This window comes from Nothoprocta perdicaria, unplaced genomic scaffold (assembly GCF_003342845.1).
Source record: "Nothoprocta perdicaria isolate Ctin4 unplaced genomic scaffold, notPer1 scaffold_167, whole genome shotgun sequence".
In the NCBI taxonomy this organism is placed as follows: Eukaryota; Metazoa; Chordata; class Aves; order Tinamiformes; family Tinamidae; genus Nothoprocta; species Nothoprocta perdicaria.
The window spans coordinates 878,128-899,726 of NW_020454838.1; the positions used below are offsets into that span (position 1 = coordinate 878,128).

Consider the following 21,599-nt stretch of genomic DNA (forward strand, 5'->3'; position numbering starts at 1 on the left):
GCTATATTCACAAAGTTTGGCAAAGAAAATGACTATACAAATTTCAGCAAAATCCCGCTGTGATTGGCCATCTATTCCWAAGAGAACAATAGTTAAATGTCTGGATCTACTAAACCTATCCTTTTTTTTTTTTTTTTTTTCCCTAGAAAGTTAATGGGAGACCTCTCCACTGAGTCCCTATAGCATTTCATATAGGTTACTAATGAGATTTAGTCATTCCCAATAGTGTTGAACCAACCTGGATTTCAATATACACCGTAAACAAAGAGGTAAAGGATACAGTCCTTTACCAAATGATGTCCCAGTTGAGACTTAATATAACAATTTTGAAACAAGTACCACCAAATCAGGAAGAGCCCTGAAAAGAAAATATTATTTTCTTTGCTTTTTTTCTAATGCTGCTTTTAGGTTCTGTGGGTGGATTATTCCACAGAAAAAAGAGATGTCAGATAAGCGAGACTGAAAGAGCTGAGGGGGTGGTAGATGCATTGTTTCTTCATGCTCAACTTTGATACAACAACAACAACAAAAAAATTTCCCAAATGATAAATTGCTGTGACATTATAAATAATCTTTCATCTTCTTTGGTGGTCCACAGAGTTTATATAATTGGAAGGCTAAATCCGTCTTTGTTGTTTCTTCCCTTTTCATTAGTACAGTAGAAGACTATAAAATTGTGCAGCCAGAAGGAGTTTAACAATTACCGAGTCAACATTTGAAAGTCTTGCTCTATTTTATCATTTCATGCATGTGCTTTTTATGAGTTTTACAGCCCTGCAAGCGTTACTTAAGTAAGGTCCACTGTAATGGTGAGTCTGTAACTGCTCTTATTTTTATTTGATTTTGMTTTCCCTGGCAACATGGGTCTGAGAATTAACACCAGTTCCACAATCATGAAGAAGTGATGAGCTTGAGGCTCTAATTTTGAGAGGAGATGCAGGAGTGCTAATTTTTCAATTCCTAAAAATATCATAGGATTGGACCTCTGGCTAGTCCTCTAACCTGGGCCTCGGTCTTCCATTTGGTAAGCAAGGATATTAAGACTGTTTTTCTATGTGAAATTATGTATATATTCATTGATGAATACCAAGCACTTAGATGGTAGGATCTGCTGCACATAAAAGCCTATAACCAAATAGAACATCGTTCCCAAAGGAGCCAAATTTCTCTTACAGCAATTACAGCTTTGCCATGATCTCGACTGTAACGTAAACAGTATGCACAGCATGTACTTTGAAGGGCCATGGCAGTAATGTAGAGCATTAGAGCCTGACTTGCAAATAACTCACTGTGGACAAACTTGTGGGCACAGGTGTCAGTATTGCCAGAGGCTCCTCTAAGTTCTTCCAGCTTCTCTGTCGTATATAATGCCAACCTACATCGTGTTCTACATTTTGAAAGCAGTTGGATGGAGAAAATTTTTAACACAGACTCCTGAGATGTTTAATGTTGCCAAAGGCTGAAGAATTTCACAGGAAGATTAGTTTAAAAAATCTTCACTCAGATCGGATGTAGGATAAGAGTCTTCACCTTTTTCGTAAGTTAAGAAAAATGTCACATCGAATGGATAATAACTGGCACCAGTGATTAGTGTGTCTGATAAGGAAAAATGTTATTTGTGTAGTAAACAGAAGTGAACTTTCATTGCAGGATCCTGGTCTAACAGCTCATTCGCCTAGTACTTCACTTTCTGTGCCTGTTGACCAAGTTACATGTCTGAGCTCTTGTTGCTTATTGGCACTCGCTGAGAGAAGCCTTCTGACTCGGCATTGCAAAGCACATGAGCTGGTGCCACAGGCCCTGCTCCACAACAGGACATAAAAACTAGCTTCTCAGAGCTCGGTCTTCATCAAAATACCATTTTTAGAGGCTAGACGTGAATTCCTCCCACCAAGCAGAATGGTAAATACTGGGATAAACTGAACTTGCAGGGGAAAGGAAGGGAGACCGTAAAAACACTCCCGCTCTGGTATTTGAGGCTGGCTGTATCTCTGCAGGCATCAAACTTAGATGAGAAGTACTTGTATCGGGGAGATGGGAGTGGGGCTAGGGAAGTAGAAGAGCGAGGAGTGGACAGCTTCATTAAAACTGCTAACCTTGAATTATGCAATCGGAAAAAAAGCTCTTGCCAAAATGTAATTCTAGCTGAGTTCAGAGCGCTGTCAGTGTTTGCCAGATAGCCCAGCCAAGAGGATGTCTCCAGGAGGGGGAGGACGGACCCGTTGCCATATGCCCCACATTCCCAAAGGAATTACGGGGTCCTTTGGGCATGGAGGCACGTCCCCCTTCTCAGGTGCCCACTGAGCCCTGGTACCAGGGGCCCATGCATGGCAGGGGCAGCGGCGGGGAAAAGGGATCCAGGATATGTATCCAAATATCCCTGTTTCTCAAGCCTTCCAAGGTTTGGATTCACGTTTGTACAGTAGTGGGAGGAGTTCTGGCARAGACTAGTAAGCTGCTCTACATATGTTTTGACTCTCCTTGTTTTATGTTTCTTCTATGAAAGAGRTTGCAACCAAGTTCTCGTCATTTTTAGATCAATGTTTTGTTAAGCTATGACAGCTATCCATGACAGAGAGCCAAGTAACTTTTGTAGCTGACCACAAAACCAAGTCTGACTTGCCGTGCTTAGTCATTTATGCTTTATATATATAAATATATATGCATTTTCTGCATGACACATTTTGATTATGTGCTCCTTCTTTGTTCTCTTAAATATAATTAGAAAATTAGGAGCTCTACTACAGATCATTCTTCCCCAACAGGTGGCTTTCTTTGATTAGTAAAGTTTTTGAAATTTCTTATCACATTGTGACTATTGGCAAGAGCTATTTGGTCATTCTTTGAACAAYTGGAATCTTGCAGGATTGTTCTCTAGGGCATTATCTTCTCTGTTTTGCCTATTAGATTTTGAAAATATCCAGACAACAGAGATCTCAGTCTCCTACATCTAATAGAAATGTTCATTAGAACAGCTTGCCCCAAACTCTGCCTAAATTCTTCATAGACTCAGAGGCTGAAGAGGAGAAGGATGTTTTAAGATGTCTGTGCAGTCTTCTGGGGACAGGTCTAAAATTCAGAAATTTAAAAGAGAATCACTTCGTCTTCAGCAGGAGTTCCCCTTTCTGCAGGAGCAGAAGGGTTCCTTACCATCTTCCTCTGCTTTCTATGGTCTGATGTTTAGCAGGTCTCACAATCCAACCTTTTCACCTCTTTTTTTGGGTCGGCATCATTCTTGCCAGCTCTTCCAGGAGCCCCAGGGTTACTGGTTCAAGGCTGTATTTGATGCCATMCAAGCATTGCTCTGGTCATGGAGAGCACTGATAGCTTTAGGGTGTGGGGCAAAGCTGAAGAGCAGGGATTGTCACTCTCCTTATTTCCTCCTCAGCTTTTGGATCTCATCACCTCAACTCTCCCTTTCTTTCTATGCCTGCTAGACACACGTAGAGCTTGATGTAAGCATGAGGGGAGCTTGAGGCCAACGCAGCACAATGAGCAGGAATGTGCCACTGTTTCCTCGGTTCAAATGCTACGTAACAACTGCTTTATTGGAATGAAGTTTGCTGCTGCACCCAACATACATGTAGCCCATCTGTTATCATGGGRTGGTTCCACGGCTTGCTCCTGTTTACACCACTGCTGCTCCACAAAGAAGTGGTGACAGTTTGCAGAATGTGTAATCTGCAACCAAATGAAGATAATGAGGACAAACAGATCCTCTCTTTGTATAGACCTGGACCCATTGTGTGCATCTGTCTGAAGTTATTAAATAGGTTGTGTGTGAGGAGGCTGCTCTGGCATTGTCAGCATGTCGTAAGTTAATTTGGGGTCGGGGAGGAAGTGTTTTTTTTCCCTTTGTTTCTTTGAAGCTTCCGTGAATACTTTCTCCCTAAAGTGAAAGATGTGAGAGAGCCGCTACCATCAAATGGGATGCTGTAACTCATCAACTCCTGTCTTTAAGCAAAACACAATGCAGGAATGCTGCAAGAATTCTTTATTTATTTACTCACTTACTTAGGCTTGCATCTTTTTGAATATTCTATAATTATAAGYGTTTCTATATGTAAGGTTGGGGGAAGATCAGCAGCAGTGTATTTAATCAGAAGAATGTAGGAGTGGAAATCAGGACTGGCACTAGTTAAATAGCCTGTTTTTGTATCCTGCCCATTCTCACAGCACATGAGTATCTCAGTTTGCTTCTTTTTCTCTAATACTGTTGCAGGAAAGTCTTGGGAAAGAGCAGACCTTGCTCTTCTCTGCACCWGAATTTACACAGAAAAGTAAAGTGATCTGCTTTGACATCCTCTGTTTCAAGGGCAACATCCTGCAGAAACTCTTTTAAGCTTCCACCTTATGGTCGCACTGCATAGTCCCAATAATTATTACCCAAATTATTTTATAATTCTGTGTGTTTTAGATGCAGGAGGCAAACTGACAGCTTGTTAAAAGCAGGAACTCCCTGATTGCCCGTGTTCCTAGAGTCTGGAGCACGAGCTCCACGCCACGAGCTCAGCACGCTCCTGGCAGGCTCTTCCATGAGGCCTTCACCCTCGCACGGCGACTGGCGTGCCCGCACCTCCCATTGCAAAGCTCCTCCTAAGATGGATAGGGGCAGAGCATCTGCAGCTGGTGAAGTCCAACGCTGACAAACGAGCCCTGCCCCGCGTGGACCTTGCAGAGAGCCCAACGGAGCCGCACTGACCTTGCCACTCAATCAGATCGTGGCGCTGGGATGCGGTGCTGAGCGGAGCTGCCTTCAGCAGCTGCATTTACTGCTTGTAGAGAAAGCTGTTAAGCCTCTGCCCTTTGCATCTGCAGCTCTGTTTCTCTTAGAGGTTTATACATGGTTCAAGAAAAATCTGCAGAAGACTAACTCTTCCCATTATAAGCCAAAGGAGTGTATTCTCTTGCATTTTAGGCTAGTCACAACATTTTTAAATGGCTGCTGACCTGAAAAACGTTGAACTCTCATCATTGTGAAATCCATGGTAAATAGTCTTTTGTTGTTTKGGGTTTTTTTTTAAGACAAAATAAGTTGCATTATAGATCTGAGATCCATTTGGAGTGATATGGAGTCAACCTGTGACTCACAGGCTGCTTTGGAAATGAGAGCTAAGTTAAACGGAGCACAGTAAGGAGTTTGGCAGAGGTGGGTGCCTGAGCAGCTCAGGTGCTTATCCACAGGCTGTCCTTACTGTCCGGGTGTGCACTGTGTGGTAACATCGCAGCAACCCTCTGGGTTGTGACCGGCAGACTCTCTGCTGCCTGTGATCTCCCTGAAAACACCAAGAGGATCATCTGCCTTGCAGTGTTTCAGCGGTGATAGGTCTGGTTATAGGGAGCGCCCAGGGAGCGCAAAGCTCAACCACAAGAGGAAAGCAAGCGCGGAAAAACAAAGTTAACCTGGTGTCCCTGACCTGTGTGCGAGTGCACCAAGCTGAACAGCTTGGCCTCGTTTCTACATCTTGCAGGAAAAGCTCCGTGAAATGAATTCTATGAATCTGAACTCTTCTTTGAATTGCAGATGCAGGACATCACATTGAGGAAGYATTTCACTGTTCATATTGTTGCCTTTTCTGTTTTCTTCTGTAATACAACCCAGTGACAGTATTAGGCTACACAGAATAGTTGTAAAGTCTCTAGTTGCCATGTGAAATCTGAGAGGTTTTTAACTTGCTGATCTCTCACAGTCATCAGGAATGGAATAGATCAACAAAACAGCAGTATTTCTTTCAGGAAAGAAGCTCAAAAGGATTTTTTTCAACTGGAGCCACTTTATGATAATTCAGTATCATGTCATTTTTCTTAGCTTTGCGAAAGGCACAGTGCCTAACRTTTTGAAATGTTAGTATTGCTTTCCCAAAAGATTTATTTTTAAACGTATGATTGTCAGGAAGATAGAGTGTKTGTGAGCAGGCTGCATAGGGCAAACACAAACAGTTGGAAAATGGAACACCTTTGTGTGTGTGCAGTTAGGCAATTCAGAAGGAAGGGAGGTGTTTTGAGGAGAGCACTGGAATTAATTGCCCTGGCGTGTTGTTCTGGCAATGTCTTTCGACACCCCTACAGCCTGACAGATTAGCTGGCAGCGCTCGCTCTCCTGGTGCAATCCAGGGTTCACAGATAGTTCTGAGCCCATGAGTGACGGACGAGGTGTTAGTAGGGCCGGGCAAGAGCACRAACCTCTGCACAGAGCTTGGGCTTCATTCATGTTGACCCTTTCCTGAGGCCTGGTTCAAAAAGAGGGTTTTTTYGCCTGAGAATTGCCTATGTCTTTGCGCTTTCGATCTTGGGATGGAAATAGTAGAACAATAAATATGTTGCAAAAATGTATCATTTCCATTTCCAGGCCAGCTCTGCAGACCCAGGGATGCAGAGAGTTGAAGTATTCTTCAGATGTGAATCCAGTTCTATCATGCTTAACTAAACCAATCTTTTCAACCCTGACGGTTGCTCATTGCTAGCTAATAAGCACCTTTTTAAAAGGGCATCGTAGAGTGTGCRACTCTATCCATTCCAGAAAAAACAGTGGTGTCTTCTCAAGTACCTGGCTCAGTAAACTGTTCTCAATTAATTGTTATCCATCTTCCCCGTCARCCTTCTAAATTACCTATGAACTTTGTGGTTGCAATACTTAATGATTTTCCATATAAAATCCTGTCATCTTCCCCGCGTAGGACAAAACAACACTGGAGACCCTGACTCAGCAACTGGCAGTAAAACAGAGTGAAGACGGGAAGTTTAGCCACGCAATGATGGATTTCAACATGAGTGGAGATTCTGACGGTCAGTGCAAATGGCTTTTACCCTTATTTCCAGTTTGGTGTGGAGGGAGAAGCAGTAAGCAGCTTCGAAACAAGGCAGGAAAAGTGATTCATCATGTGGTGCATTAAGTCTGCAGGTGTTATGTAGCCTCCTCTCTTGTATGCTCCGTTCGTCCAGGCTGGGCCAAGGATGCATTTCTGATGGCAAAAGGGAATAACGGAGGCAAATAGACACGGGATAAATGAGATTGCAGAGAGTCCTCAAATTTTAGAGCTGATCATGGATGAGGCACACTGTACATCCATGGGAACTTGTTCGGATTTGATGAAGCAAAACTCATGTTTCTTTCCTTCTCTGCCATTTCTTGAATTGTTGTGGAGGTGTAAGCACAAGAATAAGTAGATGTGTGCATGCTTATTTGCTAGTTAGAGACTTGCTTAAGAAGAAGCACCTGATGTGACTGTGTAACACTATTTAAATCGCCAAAAAAAAAAAAAGCCAGAAAATAAGTGATCTAGTATGGCTAAGAAGAAAGGAAGAAAATCTACATTGATGAGAGTTGATCTGAGGTTATGAGGTAGTAAAGGATGTGTTAGAAAAGCTGTTTAATGCTTTGTGTTAAAAAGCAATTGGGACTGTTCATCAAGTATGTTTATACCATTCTTATGATACTGAATTAATAGAGTAATGAAATATTAGACATAGTATACAATATATGGTGTTTACCTATTGCTTCAAGTAAAAGAAGAAACAGCATTAACTTACAGTTATGCAGCGTTCCTGCATTGCTGAAAGCACTTCACCCAGTGTCGATTACTGATGGCAGTGGAGACTGTAGAATGAAACACCAATTGGACCTGACTTCCCCTCTCTTTTTAGGAAGTGCAGGCGTTTCAGAGTCTCGAATTTATCGGGAATCCAGAGGGCGTGGTAGCAACGAGCCCCATATCAAGCGTCCAATGAATGCATTCATGGTGTGGGCTAAAGATGAGCGAAGGAAGATCCTTCAAGCCTTCCCTGACATGCACAACTCCAATATCAGCAAGATACTAGGTAAGAATCACAGAGCACTGCTCTTCCTGTATCAAACTTGGCACCTGTGCTTGAAAAGAACCGAGCACCTGGCATGAAACAGAATTGCTGTCTGTAGGTCCCCTCCTTACCTCCTTAGTGACTGCATCAGGGACAGCAGCAATACAGGCTCCCACCGTGCTGCCTAGTGCAGTAACCTGAAATGCTCTCGTGTCTTTGTAGTTACTCAGAGTGTGGTGCTGGTTTTGGTGTGAAAATGTTAACGGAGTAGATCAAACCAGTCCATATCATTAGACTGCTGAACAGACAGAAAATGACATATATTTGCCCACGTACTTCATGTATTTAGTATTTTATGTGGTAGCTTGCCACAGTATTTATTTTATACCATAGTACTTTCTGTTCAAACCGGTGGCCATACAAGAAGGATCCTAAAATACGTCCTTGTTATTTTATACACCCGATGGTTTTAAATTATTTTATTATATTCYGGTTATAGCAATTTTCCTTTTAGTACATGATCTCTATCAGAAGCCGCTTTTATTCTGAGTATTCTGAAAAGACTCCTGAAATCAGAATAGAAACATCAGAACTAATTTCCATATCCTCTACTCTGCACATCACAAGCTATATATACTTGTCATGAACATCATCTGCTAATTTACATGCAGTAGATCTCCAACTTTTCACTACTTACTCTAATTCTCAGGAACACGTTCTGCCCTAAGTTATTCCTTTACAACATGATGAACAATATAGAAGATGAATAAATGAGGATTACTGTGGCCAATGAAATGCCCTTCTGGCAAGAAAAAAAAATACAAAAACAAATAAGCAAAAACACCAAGCCCGTGACCAAATYTGAGATATTGCATGTTTGCTGATCAAGACTCTGTTGCAGACCATAGACATCCATCAGGCCACAGGCAAAGGTTTAAGCAGGAGACATGTTCACGTGGCCTACGGATCTGCTGTGCAGGCAACTGGAGAGCTGCAGGTTGGTTGTAGTGGCAGCATTGACTGCTTACAAGGCTGGTGAATATTCTGAGTTTAGACTGGTCAGAGGCTTGAGGTTTAGTTTGATTAGAGTGGCATTATGAAAAGTTAGCAGGGGGCAAGTAGCAATGAGATTAAATTGGTCTGAGAGGCAGAGTGTATTGGCTGCTGATGGCAGATGTGATGATATTAACCCATGATTAAAAGGGTGGTACGAGATGATTAGATTAGTTATAGGAACAGGATTAGACAGCTAAATTGGTTATGGTGATGGTAAAATAACCTTATACTGGTTGAAAGGGATTATACTGGTTACAGGTGTATGATATGATTAGACTGAGSACAGGGCAGTAATAGTTTTGGTCTGTGGCTAAATTGAGAGACGGGCTGATTAAGCCTGTTTTTAAATAATCAGCTTCAGAAATCTACAAGATCACTCTGAATGGCCCTTTTCATATAGAAAGTACAAAGAGAGCTTGATGTTTTCCCTCTTAACTGATTGTTTTGGATAACAACCTCCGACAGCACGCTGCTAATTCATTCTGCTTAAAACAGGCGCTTGAGCTGGGCTGACATTTTACGCAGTCTCTGGGGATCCTGGTTGACATTTTAAAGGGCTTCTAAGCATTTTATAATACCCTAAAATCTGGTTTTAATAAGCCATTCTGCTGAAATTGTTAACATAAGGAATCACCTTTTACTGTTTGGCGCTAGATCAGGGAGATATGGGGACATCTTTTTCTGATTAGATATACAGTAGTTGGAGTAAAATGTGCAAATTCATTACAGATCCTGTTGAGGTGACAGACACTATAGCTGACTCCGAACTCTTTACCGTTTTGCTGCCAGATATGGGGGAAAGCAAGGTTTGAAAGCAGTTAGATAGGATGCTTCTATTCCTTTCCAGCACCGCATTTAATTTTTGTACTCCTCCTCTGCAATAGAGAGGGATGCCCTCATGTCTCCGTTCTTGACAGAAACATTAGAAGGGTCTTCCCTCAATTGCAAAAGGCCAATCTTTTGAAGTCAGCAGGGAGCTCCCTGTTAACTGGCATAGGGTGAGCAACTAGAAACTTACAGCTCAGCCAGGTAGTAGGGGCTTTTTATTAGACCTCCACAGTATTTCCTTACTTTCTTTTTCTCTTTTTTCTTTTTTTTTTTTTTTTTTAAGCAGTACTGTACACATTGAGGTCAGAGAGCTCATTGTCATGGAGAGTAGCTTCAATGAAGTTGTCACTGATCAAGGGTCATTTCTATAGTAAAATGAGAGGAGATGCCCTTCCCAGCATTAGTATTCTCTGGGGATTATGTTTGACACTGTGGTATTATGTTTGGAGCATAAAAATTAGATACATGGATTTGTCACTAAATTCATCTGTGCATACGTTTGTCATCCATCTGTTCACTGCAACTTAAACTTGTGGATGATGGTTTTTTTTAGTAAATTGTTAAAAAAAGTGCTAAAAAGGGTCTGCTGGACCCTTTCAATTTAATAATGCATTGTTTAGATAGTTTAGTAAATTATTTATTTCAGTGAAAATATACATAAGAAGATTAGGAAAAGATAAAGCTATATATTAACTTCCAAAACTCTCTGGAAGATATTTATGTGCGTGTGAATATATGCATATACCCATACATTATATGCATGTGTGTTTGTGTGTATTTTTAAACACAAAATCAGCCTGATCCAGGCACTCAGCTTAAAAAATGTTGGCCTAACAGACTAAAAGTTAGTAAAAGTCAGGCAATGTTATAAACTGTCTTATCACTGAAATTCGGCTTAAAATGACCTAACTCCTAAGCTCACGTAGCAGTGCTGCCCGTGTAGGTGCTGGTCGGGCTCTGTCCCCTGCATCTGCAGGTGGCTGGTCCTCTGCACCTCTCCTCAGGCTTCCTAACAGCTCCTTGGGGCACAGCAGTAGCTGCCTTTGTTCATTCTGGGGCTAAGAGCTGCTCTTGGTGTTGTGGAGTCCTACGGTGSTATTGGATTTATCCAACTTTTTCCGAGTGCTTCAGCCTCCAGGTTGGGGAGATGCCTGTGTGAGGTCTGCCCAGCTTTGCGTAGGTGCGTGTRGAAGGGAACTGGTGCTTGCCCTCTTAGGCAAGGAGAAAAGCCTTGCRTGTTTGACCCCCCCAAAGCTTTAAAACACAGATGGTAAGCAGCAAGCACTCAAAAGGTGTAAATTTCCCCTAAAAAGAAAAATCAAGACTCTTAAATCATATCTTTTTGGGAGCTTGAGCTTAGCACCGTGCATAGCTTTCCATGCCTATGCACCTGTGTGTTTATAAACTTATATCACAACTACATTTTGTTCAAGCACAAGGTATTTTTAAGCAGTATTGGTGTGTTGATTGATGATACCCCTTCCTACCCRTGCAATCAGATGCCGAACCTGCCTGGGTGTCTCAGCTTGTCTGTAGTTGAAAATGCAAGGATCAGGATTCTGATTTCCTTTTGCATATTAGTAAGGAAGTTAAAACAGTAAAATGAAAAAAWCAAGGGTTTATCATCACAAAATGTGCCCTTTTTCAAAATTGACTTTGACAGCATACTTTGTTTAATTATTTATGCTACTTCAAAACATACTAGTAAATTATATTTTGTGTATTTTGTAAAAACAATAGTCATAGTAATAGGAGGTATCGCTGCAGGAGGCAGCTATTAAAAATTTGCTAGGAAGAGAGGTGAGATTGCCAGGATTTTTGTTCTGTTGAGTTTGCAGCTTAGCAAGGGTGAAACACAATGAGTGACATTTATRTATAAATATTGTATGTGTAACTGTATGTACAAATACCATGAATTGAAATTTCCGTTTTTTATAGCCCTCATACTGAAAAGGCTTAGATGTGTGGTTAACTTCCACTGCTATTTATTGACCCTTTCACATAGGATAGGCATAGGGATAGGGATAGGGATAGGGATAAGGATAAGGATAGGGATAGGGACAGGGACAGGGATAGGGGTGTGCCTGTCCAGATCTGACTGTAGGACTGGGGCTAGAGAGCTAGCACAGTGACAGAGGAATTGGGCTGGAGTAAATTATTAGCCCAACAATTTTGCAGTGCTAATTTGAATTTCTGTCTCTCTGTCTGTCCATCTGAAAATATATCTCTCCATTACTCATTTCCTGCRTTACAGGTCCTCTCACAGTATGTGAAGCAACTGTGAAGATCTGCTTAAAGTCTGGGAGCCTTTCAACTTTACTGTTCATAAATCAATTCTGTTTCATTAGCAGGAAAAGGGGCTGGAGCCGTTTCCTTAAGGCACCAGAGCTACAACATGTTTGTGGTTAGAGGACTCTATTTAGACAAACTTTCAAGATTTTTTTCATAGGCCAAAAGGCCATTTTGCCAGTGGCTAAGAGGTAGAATCTGAAAGTAGACCTACATGTGGGCACGTTCCTGTATGAGCTGCATAAGCTTTACCCTGAATTGTTACCWTCACTCAACGTGGGCCCTATCTGTTTCCATCTTATTCATTAACCCAACATTAGGAGGTGTCCAGTGTTTTGGCAGTCTCCACATGTTTATCCCTATGACATTTAGCCCAAAGTCAAGGAGGTACCACATGTGGAAAGTTGGTGTCACTTTTTCTCGTCATTTTCCTTGCCAAAAAAAAAAGGAATAATAAAAGGAATAATTTCTCTGCAGAGGACAAAGCTGCTGAGTAGGACTGTGAACACATGGCCTAAGTACAGTATGAGTAACCAAAAAAAAAACAAAACAAGAGGGAGTCAAGTATGACATATGACATTATGAACCCATTAAATTGAGAAATTATTCAAACTCTTTAAATTGGAAAATAGACTATTTTCCAATCAAGTTTTTCTTCTGCACTTGGACCCTCCTTGTTATTTGAAATGTGGCTTACCCTGAAGCTTTTCTGTAGTTCATGGAAAAATAAGATAGGATAACTGGCTCCCTGCCCCCCATAGTATGTCCTTTAAGCAGTATTRCTTTATAAATTTCAGGAGGTTTATTTAAATGCATGTATGTATAAGGTCCTGGTTATTTCCCTAGCTCACAGAGTTAAGGCAGGCAGCGTGTCGGAGAGCAGCCCGGCAGCGATCCAGCCGCAGTGCAGCCCCATGGAGAGGTGTGCCAGCATCCCGGTGCTTTTCCCTGCACGAGACATACTGGATTCTTTGTTCATCAGGGCTGGGGCTGGGAGTTAACACCCCACTGAGACATATGGGATAGTTTATAGCTGTTGGAGGCATTGCTTCGGCGTCTTTGCAGGCTTCTGTACCCAGCAGCAGAGCATTTTTGATCAGGTCATATTCTGCTTTTCAGAAACGTGGCAGCTGGAAGGATACTTTATTTGTCAGGAAAGATGAAGCTGTAGATCTGAGCGGAGTTTTTGCCTTAATCCAGCCTTGGTGGAGCGCAGTGATTAGGTCACAGCCCGAAGCAGCTCTGGAGCAGGATGTGGAAACAAACCCACGGCCAAAGGAAAGTGCAGGGAGACTTAGCAGAGCAGGCATTGTGCATCTCATAGGTCTTTGGCCAGCCCACTAAAATATGTTACCTAGTTTTCTAAAAAGTGCCAAGGATTGCTCATGGACTTTATTTTTCACCTGGAAGACAGCATACTATAGGTTTCAGTAAACTATTGACTCAGAGCTTCCAGTCTCATCTTTCTGCGCCACATGGCCATACCCAAGAGGTTTGCCAGCCAAGTATAAACAAGCCCTGACCCTTGTCTAAAACCTCTGACAGACTGACAGCCCAAAGCAATATGACCGTAGGTATCTTGTTCAGAGTGACCTACTTGTTTCCCCTCCTTTCAGTGCTTGCACATGAGTAGGATCTCATTTCTCGTTCCTTTTTGTGTGTGTGTGTGTGACAGGATCTCGCTGGAAAGCTATGACAAACCTAGAGAAGCAGCCATACTATGAGGAACAGGCCCGACTCAGCAAACAGCACCTGGAGAAGTACCCAGACTACAAGTACAAGCCCAGGCCGAAGCGAACCTGCCTTGTAGACGGCAAAAAACTGCGCATTGGCGAGTACAAGGCTATCATGCGCAACCGACGCCAGGAGATGAGGCAGTACTTTAATGTTGGGTATGGGACCTTTAAAAGCTACCGATTTTGCTAATTTCAGCAAAAAAAAAATTTCTTCTTGGGGAGAATTTGTAATTCCCTGGGTTAAATGTTGTATTTTGTGGGCAAGAGTGTTATATATTGCTGATAGAATACAGTGCTTATGCTTTGAAGCAATGAGTTCCAGGAGAAAGTTAGACAGTTTGGGATTTTTTGTTGGTTATGCTATTTACCCATCGTACAGCTTCAGCCACCCTTCTCATTTCCTCATTTCTTTTTTTCCATGAGGGGAAAAAAAGAGGCTTTCTAGTGAAATGTAAGTCTTCTGATAAGGTCTTATAAATATTATTTATGATGGAGCCTCAGAGGGCATGTCAGAACAGATCTATGGTAGTGCCTGTCGATCCAAAAGCCAGAAATATTTGTATTCAGTTCTGTCTGTGGCAAGTAGCCCACAAGAAGACTGCTGAACGTGTTGAACTTAAGCTGGAAGACGAGTTTGGCTCAGTTAGCTCACATCAGGGGGAAGTTGTCTCCTGGTGTTCATTGCTCCTGATGCACGAGTCATGCCAGGGAGTGTCTTCCAATGTGGTAGGTTCAACGCCTTGTGTTGAGTGCAGATTTCAAGATAGCTGTGCAGATGAACAGCTAATAGATGAGCTTTATTTAATCAGATTAATATCTGCCAAGAAAAAGCACATGTAGTTTCCTTCTGCAGATAGCCCTTAGTTTTGGTTACTGCAGGTCAAAAGAATCAGAAGTAATCAACTGTTCTACAGGACTTGTGTATTCACTCCAGAAAATTAAAAGCTACACACTGACCTTAAAAAAAAAAAAAAAGGCAGGACAGCAACAAAGGCAGCCTCTGAAAAGATGGAATTTTCTGTTTCAGCTCAGGCTGAAGTGGGATTCCTTTTAATATTAACTGAGCTGAGTTGCACGTCTCTCTAGTTAAGGGCTGGAAGTAGCAATAAAGGAGCGAATATCTGTCCAGCAACTGCTAAGTGTCATCAGACTGTGTTTTAAACAGCTACAATGTGCATTGTTATAGTAAGCAGCTCAGCAGAGAAATTTGAGCTGCTTAACCCTGTGGCGCTGGCAGGTCCAGCGATCCCAATGGTAAGCACTGAAACAAACACAGGGAAGTCAGCCAACATTTGGCATCAAGAGATTAAAAAAAGAGGAGGGGGGAGCTTCTGGAAAAAGAATAGGTGGCAACAGAGCCCCCAGAACACTGCTTATCTGGTTAACATGCATGCTTCATCATGGGAAAAAAATTAACCTTGTAACAGTCTGGGTATTATTTAGCTTTCCAAGCAAGGCTGACATTGAAATCAAGACATTTCTGGACATAATTTGCAGGGGGACGTTAGAGCACGCAACCTGGGATGAAATCTTTGTAGAAGTTACTGACAAACCAGGCAATGACTGCGCTGGGGTCACTGAGGCCCAAAGTCCCAGCTTTATAGTTTCATTCCTGGTTTTAGTTCCCCATCTGCTGCTTCACCCTGCACAGGTCATTCAAGGCTAAACTTCTCAACAAAAAATCCAACCCCTACCCGAGCACCAGAATAAGAGATTGAGCTTTCATGAGCTCACACTAAGCCAGCTGCTGAGACGTACTAAAAACCTGTGTGAAAGCATCACAGAGGGAAGGATTGGGAATTTGGGGAAATTCTTTAGCTTTACACTTTTCTCTCTTAGCATCCTTATCTTTACTGGTGATAGAGCGAGTTCACCTCGCTAGACCACTGTGAACCCTAATATTCCAGTGTCTGAGAACTGCTTTGAGACCCTTTGAAGTGGACATACTCTGGGCGTGGAAAAATACTCTTCTTAAATTATTGAATGTTTGAAAAGCACTCTGAAATGTTCCGTTTAAGTGCTGCTGTATTCCTATTGTTAAATATTAAAAGCAGTTTGAGTGTGCTGAATCCTAGTTACAGAAATGCTGACTCCCGAAAAGAGATCACTTGTAGAAGTTAGGCTAAAATGCAGATTGGATCAGCTGCCCACTTTAAGGACCTTCAGCTGAGACACTGGGCGCAGAGGACGGCAGGCAGGAAGTATCTGAAAGCCCAGCCAGCAATTGCAAACAAATGTAAAGCTCTTTGGCAGCCAGAAGTCTTTGAGGATCACTGCAGTGTGCAGGGCTTACTGTATAGCCCGGGCACAGCCAGGCAGGGGAACAGGGACGGGTTTCATTCTTAATTAAGCATGTTCATCTCCCGAGACTCTGTCCTGTCTCCTGTGGCAAGGCTTTTCAGTGCAGATGGACACACTGCTGATGACATTACAATGTGCAGCATGTACCGAAGAGTATTACTGCAATGGAATTACTTCATGCAGCAAAGAAACAAAAGGAGCATGAATTTTAAACCCCTAGGCTTGTTGGGACCCTGGAGCTTCTCAGGGAAACAAACACTGCTCTAACGCAGCCAGTGTTCTTGGTGCAAAAGGAATTTCTATGGCCTGGCATAATTCTCCTTTCATTGCCTGCAGACAGGTTTCCAAGGCTTAGGCGCTACATAAAGGCATCCTATAGAGGATTTGCTCAAATGCTCATGTTGCTTGCTTGCTTTTTTATTTGTTTTTAAATAACGCAGGCTCCCAGTTTAAATCTGGCTTTTCCCAGCGTTATTCACCCTCCTTGAAAAGTTCTGCTTTTCACAAGTGCCGCGGTCACCGTGCAGTGGGAGGCCCCCAGATCATCCTGTAAACCCCTGTTACACCCCAAACGCCCCCATTCCCCTCTCTAGCAATTGCTGGGTCCCTGAGCAAGAGGGGCAGTTCTGCCTTCTCCTGACCCACCGGTCCTTTCCTGCAGCACCTTCCCATTCCCGTGCAAACTGCCCGGCCCTCCCCTCCTCTCTCCCGCTGGCAGCGTGTCGCTTTTGTGTCTAGCCCTGCCAGCAGCTCGGGATTATTTCAGAGGAGGGTTTGTTGAGTTGGAGCACACGGTGGGGAGGATGTTTATCTCCCGCCGGCAGCTCAGGGGATGGGCARGGAGGTTTGCATCACAGGTAGGCCAGCCTGGTTCGGGGGCAGATGTGCAGATGTTTGCAGAGCTTCTTTATCAGTGAGGCTGGGTCAGGCTTGCTGGCGAGGCCGGGGCGCTGCTGCATGGGTTGTCTCGTAGGGCCATGCACACACTCCAGCTGCGTGGCCTTGCAGGGCCTCACCCCTGCTCCTTCCCCCACTGAGACCCTTCTCCTCCTCTTCCCCGGCAGGCAACAAGCACAGATTCCCATTGCCACGGCGGGCGTGGTGTACCCGGGCGCCATCGCCATGGCCGGAATGCCTTCCCCACACCTGCCCTCCGAGCACTCGAGCGTCTCCAGCAGCCCGGAGCCCGGCATGCCCGTCATCCAGAGCACTTACGGCATCAAGGGCGAGGAGCCGCACATCAAGGAGGAGATGCAGACCGAGGACGTCAACGGAGAGATCTACGACGAGTACGATGAGGAAGAGGATGACCCCGATGTGGACTATGGCAGTGACAGTGAAAACCACATCGCGGGGCAAGCCAACTGATCAGGGTCCACGTCTCGCGTGACCTGCAAGGACTCCAAGGAGAAAAGAATAAATAAATAAATAAATAAAGCCCCACCTGGTTTATCCTTGCCAGTGGCCAAGCACATTAACTTTCTCATACACTGACTGTTACTTTAACTGTTAGTCTTAACTAGTTGGGACATCAGCTGACTAATAGACATCAGCCTGCATCGGAAAAAAAAAAAAAAAAAAAAAACAAAAAAAAGGCTCAGAAGAAAGGAAACAAAGACAACGACGACAACAACAACAGAATGAAATAAGCTATGGGTAAAATAATGCCAGTAATTCAGCTGCTATACCCAAGCACTGAAGTCTTACCCGTCGACCTTTTATTATTATTATTTTTTTTTTCAAATAAACTTTATGGCTGTTTGTTCTACAATGTTCTAGAAATTCTCACTCAGGTACACAGTGCCAACAAGTGGCTTGTGAATGTGTTTTGTTGTTTTGTGCTACAGTTTAAAGAGAAATAATTTTCTTTTTTTCTTTTTGGTAATGCACCTGACAGGAAAGAAAAAAAAAAAGATAAAATCCTTGTACCCGCTCTGTCTCTTCCTCCTCCTCCTCTCTTCCTCCTCCTCCTCCTGGCAAATCTGGGTCAGAAGTGTGAGTGTGTGAGCGTGTGCACGTGCGCGTGCCTGGCAAGGAAGGAAGCGGGGAGCCTGCTCCSGTTAACCCCAACAAGCAATTATTTCCTTTCAAGAGAGGACTTCTCTTCATCAGTTGCACACCATACTGAGTCTTTGAGCAAGTGCCAAATTTGTACTAAAGCGCTGAGCTAGTCCAATTTGCTTTTCTTGGTTGGTCTCTTCTTCTTTTTTTTTTTTTTTTTTTTTTTTTTTTTTTTTGTTGTTGTTGTTTCCTTTAGGTTTTGGGTTGCTTCCTGATCTGTCTTAAGTTAGGACAGTGTTGTATCTTAGACAATCCCTAGAAGAACCTGATATACCAGCAGCTGGTGAGATTAGACATATATTTTTGGCTTTGGTTTTGCTTTTTAAAGGAAACTGTAGGTGCCGTTCTCAGGTGAAAAAGAGAGAGAGTGAGAGAGACGTAAGAAATTTAGAGAAAAATATTTTATGATCTTGGATTTTCATGTGTGCATGTTTATGGTACTAATAAGAATAATATTGGACAATTGTGAGCAAAAAAAAAGCATGTTCCAGAATGATATCCCGCACCCTCTTAAATGACCCGGTCTGTACGGAGCCTTTGCTTTTAGTTGGCAGTTTGAGTGGGAGCGTCGGGACGAAAGCAGAGGGTTGTGGTTTGTTGCGGACAGGACGGGTTGTGAACGCTCCGGCCGGCTTCACCGCGGGCCTGCCGAGCGCTGCTCGCCGGTTCAGCACAGGTCCTTTCCGTGGGCAGCCCTTCCCTGCGCGCTTGCGGAAGTGGGTTGTTACCCGCGGGCGGGTGGTGCGGGAAGGCAGGTGAGTCGCTCGGAAGGGATTTCCGTGCCCATGGCGAGCGTGGGCCYGGCACAGGCCAAGGACCCTGCCCTGCCGGGGCCGCCGCGGCGGCAGCAGGACAGGACAGGGATCCAGCCCGTCCCGGCCGCGGCCGGCTGCTGCGCTCTCCGCTCGGTGACTGCCCCTTGCGCTGCCGGCTCAGAGCAGAAGGGAGAAGGAAGCTGCTGGCTTCGTTCGCTCGGAGCAGAAGGGAGGTAAATCCGGGTGGATGAGAGGGTCCCTCCTCGCTTGCTCGCGCGGCGCCTGCTCTCGCAGGAGAGCGCCCGGCGTCCGCAGCAAGGCCGAAGCGCTGGCTCTAGCCCAGCCGACCCAGCCGAGCGGCTGCCCCTGCGGCCGGGCAGAGCTGCCTGGCTCCCCTCTGCCCCGGCACGTCCAGTATCGCCATTCGCAGGGGAGTTGGAGCCTTCCCGGAGCCCCTTTCCCAACGGAAAAGGCCGCCTTCGTAGTTCATAGCAGCAGTTGCTYGTGCCCAGGGGCAAGTCCCGGCTCGGAGGCCCTCCCGAAACAGAGACACGGTCAGTACTGGCCACCCACGCTCTGCCAGCGGCCCCTGATGCAGGAGCACGGAGCGCCGGGCTCCCAGCAGGCCCGGGTGCGGGATGCGGGAATCGCGGCTCCGCGGACACGGGGCAGAGCCAGGGCGGCACGGGGCGCGAGGGGCAGCCCTACCCCGCACCCCCGTTCCACTTCTCCTGCTCCCGGTTTCCATTTGCCTTTTCCGCTCTCTGCCTCGGCCTCGAAACTCCTGATTTTTCTCTCGGAAGCTTCGCTCTGGAGTAGCTGATCGTATCCTCCCTGTCACAGAGGGCCCTTCTCGGTTGTGTTTTATGACTGTATTTCTTTTTTTTTTTTTTCAGTTGAACTGCCTCTTCTTGCTAGTGTTGTAATGGTAATTATAATAATAATAATAATAATGGTCAGCTGTTCCCAGATTAGTAAATTATGTATAATTTATTTTATACCCCCTCCTTTTTTAACTTTATTTTATTCTGTTCTAATTTGGCAGTGCAGCAAATGAAGCTGTTAGGCTATTTAAAACGGACACCCCTCCCCACCTTGCCTTTTTATATATATATAAATATATATATATATATACATATGAAAACAAATCGCTTCTTCTTCTGCTCACAGCATTCCTCTTTCTTTTATTTTAATTTTGGCCCCAGCCATGTCAACTTCTGATGTTTATTATGATGGAGTGAATTAATGGGAGTGTTGTTTTCAATCTTAATTAACTTCTGCTCTCTCATCACTCATTTTAGTTACTCAATTACACCAGTCATCTAGAGCCAATTTTTTTGAAGCACTCTGTTTGGATAAGAAAGAAAAAAAAAAAACAGACAATTGTTTTTATATCATTATTATGTACAATGTGAAAACAGATATTTGCTCCTTTTTTTTTTTTTTTTTTTAAAAAGAAACATTTTTGATTTGTTCCCTGTCTTTGTGAACAAATGACTTCTGACTCTTGTGGGTTCGCCTCACATTTGCTGGATGCTTCATCCCCCCGCGTCGCCGGGACTCCCTGGGTTGAATATGTTCCTTTGGGCTACCGGGATACTTTGTTTTAGCTCCAGGTAGGTGCCCCCGAGGCAGGCGCCATCGGAGCGAACCGCAGACACCGGGAATGGGAAACCACGGAGCAGAGAGGGAAAAACATCCCCTCCCCATCCCACCTCGGCCGCGGCTGCCGGGACGGAGGGACGCGGGATTCCTTACGGAGGCCAAAGTCCCTCGGAGAGGGGAAGCTTTAGCAGACTCGGCGCTCCCCGTGTTCGGACGTTAACGCTGATGCAGCAACGCTAAAAGGAAAAACGAAAAAAAAAGGAAAAAGGAAAAAAAWAATTACGGCTCTGGGGTCCCGAAGCAGCAAAATATTGACGCTGATATGTGGTTGGGTCAAAGTATAAGCACCCTTGTTAAGTGCAAGACAAGATTTGCAAACGTGGCCCTGTTTGTCCCTCTTTAATTTTTTTTTTTTTTTAAGAAAAAAGCAAAACATATATTCATTTAAAAAAAAAAAAGACAAAAAAAAAAAAAGATCTTCTTATCTTGTTTCTTTTTTTTTTCCTGGGCTCTGCACCCTGGAGCATGTAGAAAAAAACAGAAGAGCAGAGGATGGTATTAACCTCAGAGCCCCCGTGCTGCCGTGGGCCTCCTTCCCTGCTTCCAGGGATCCCGGCGAGCCTGGATGGCCATGGTGCTTCCCGTTGCGCCGCATCCCGGGAGCTTCCTCCACCAGGAGCATCCCGAGGAGCAGCACCAGCGCTGGGGGAAAGGGGGAAGAGAGAAAGAAGGAAAGAAAGAAAGAAAGAAAAACTGAGGCACTTGCTTCTAAGCTCAATTAAATAACACAGAGTATATCCTTTTTTCAATTTATTCATGCCTTATATTAGTAAAATAGGATTTTTAAGTGCATTTAACATCTTTATTTAACCGTTCCGCTATATTAATCAGGCCCCCAGAAAAGAACACTAGCTATTATTACAGCATTTAATTAGTTTTGTAACCAAATCCTCTTATTACGAATGCATATGGAAGAAATTCTTTCTTCGAAGACATTATTTCAAAGATTTGGTTACTGCAGTAGACTCTCTCTTTAATTAAATCATTTTTTAGAAAGTAAATTGTCTTTAACCTTTTTACAGCACATTTCCAGAGCTTTTTAATCCAAAGAGATGAGCTGTTATTGTCCCCGAAGAAGCCTCTGACATCACGTTTGTAACATCAAAAATAA

The 21,599-nt window shown here is 43.8% G+C and overlaps 1 protein-coding gene across 2 annotated transcripts in view; it reads left to right on the forward strand.

Moving 5' to 3' along the window:
* Window positions 1-17,742, forward strand: part of SOX5 (SRY-box 5) — a 271,463-nt gene extending 253,721 nt beyond the window's left edge. For both annotated transcript variants that reach the window (XM_026035780.1, XM_026035781.1), the window contains exons 12-15: window positions 6,678-6,786; window positions 7,645-7,818; window positions 13,646-13,862; window positions 17,072-17,742. In XM_026035780.1, the coding sequence (XP_025891565.1) occupies window positions 6,678-6,786; window positions 7,645-7,818; window positions 13,646-13,862; window positions 17,072-17,375 (804 nt within the window). In that variant the 3' untranslated portion in view covers window positions 17,376-17,742. The remainder of the gene's footprint in view (window positions 1-6,677; window positions 6,787-7,644; window positions 7,819-13,645; window positions 13,863-17,071) is intronic.
* The last annotated feature ends 3,857 nt before the right edge of the window (window positions 17,743-21,599 follow it).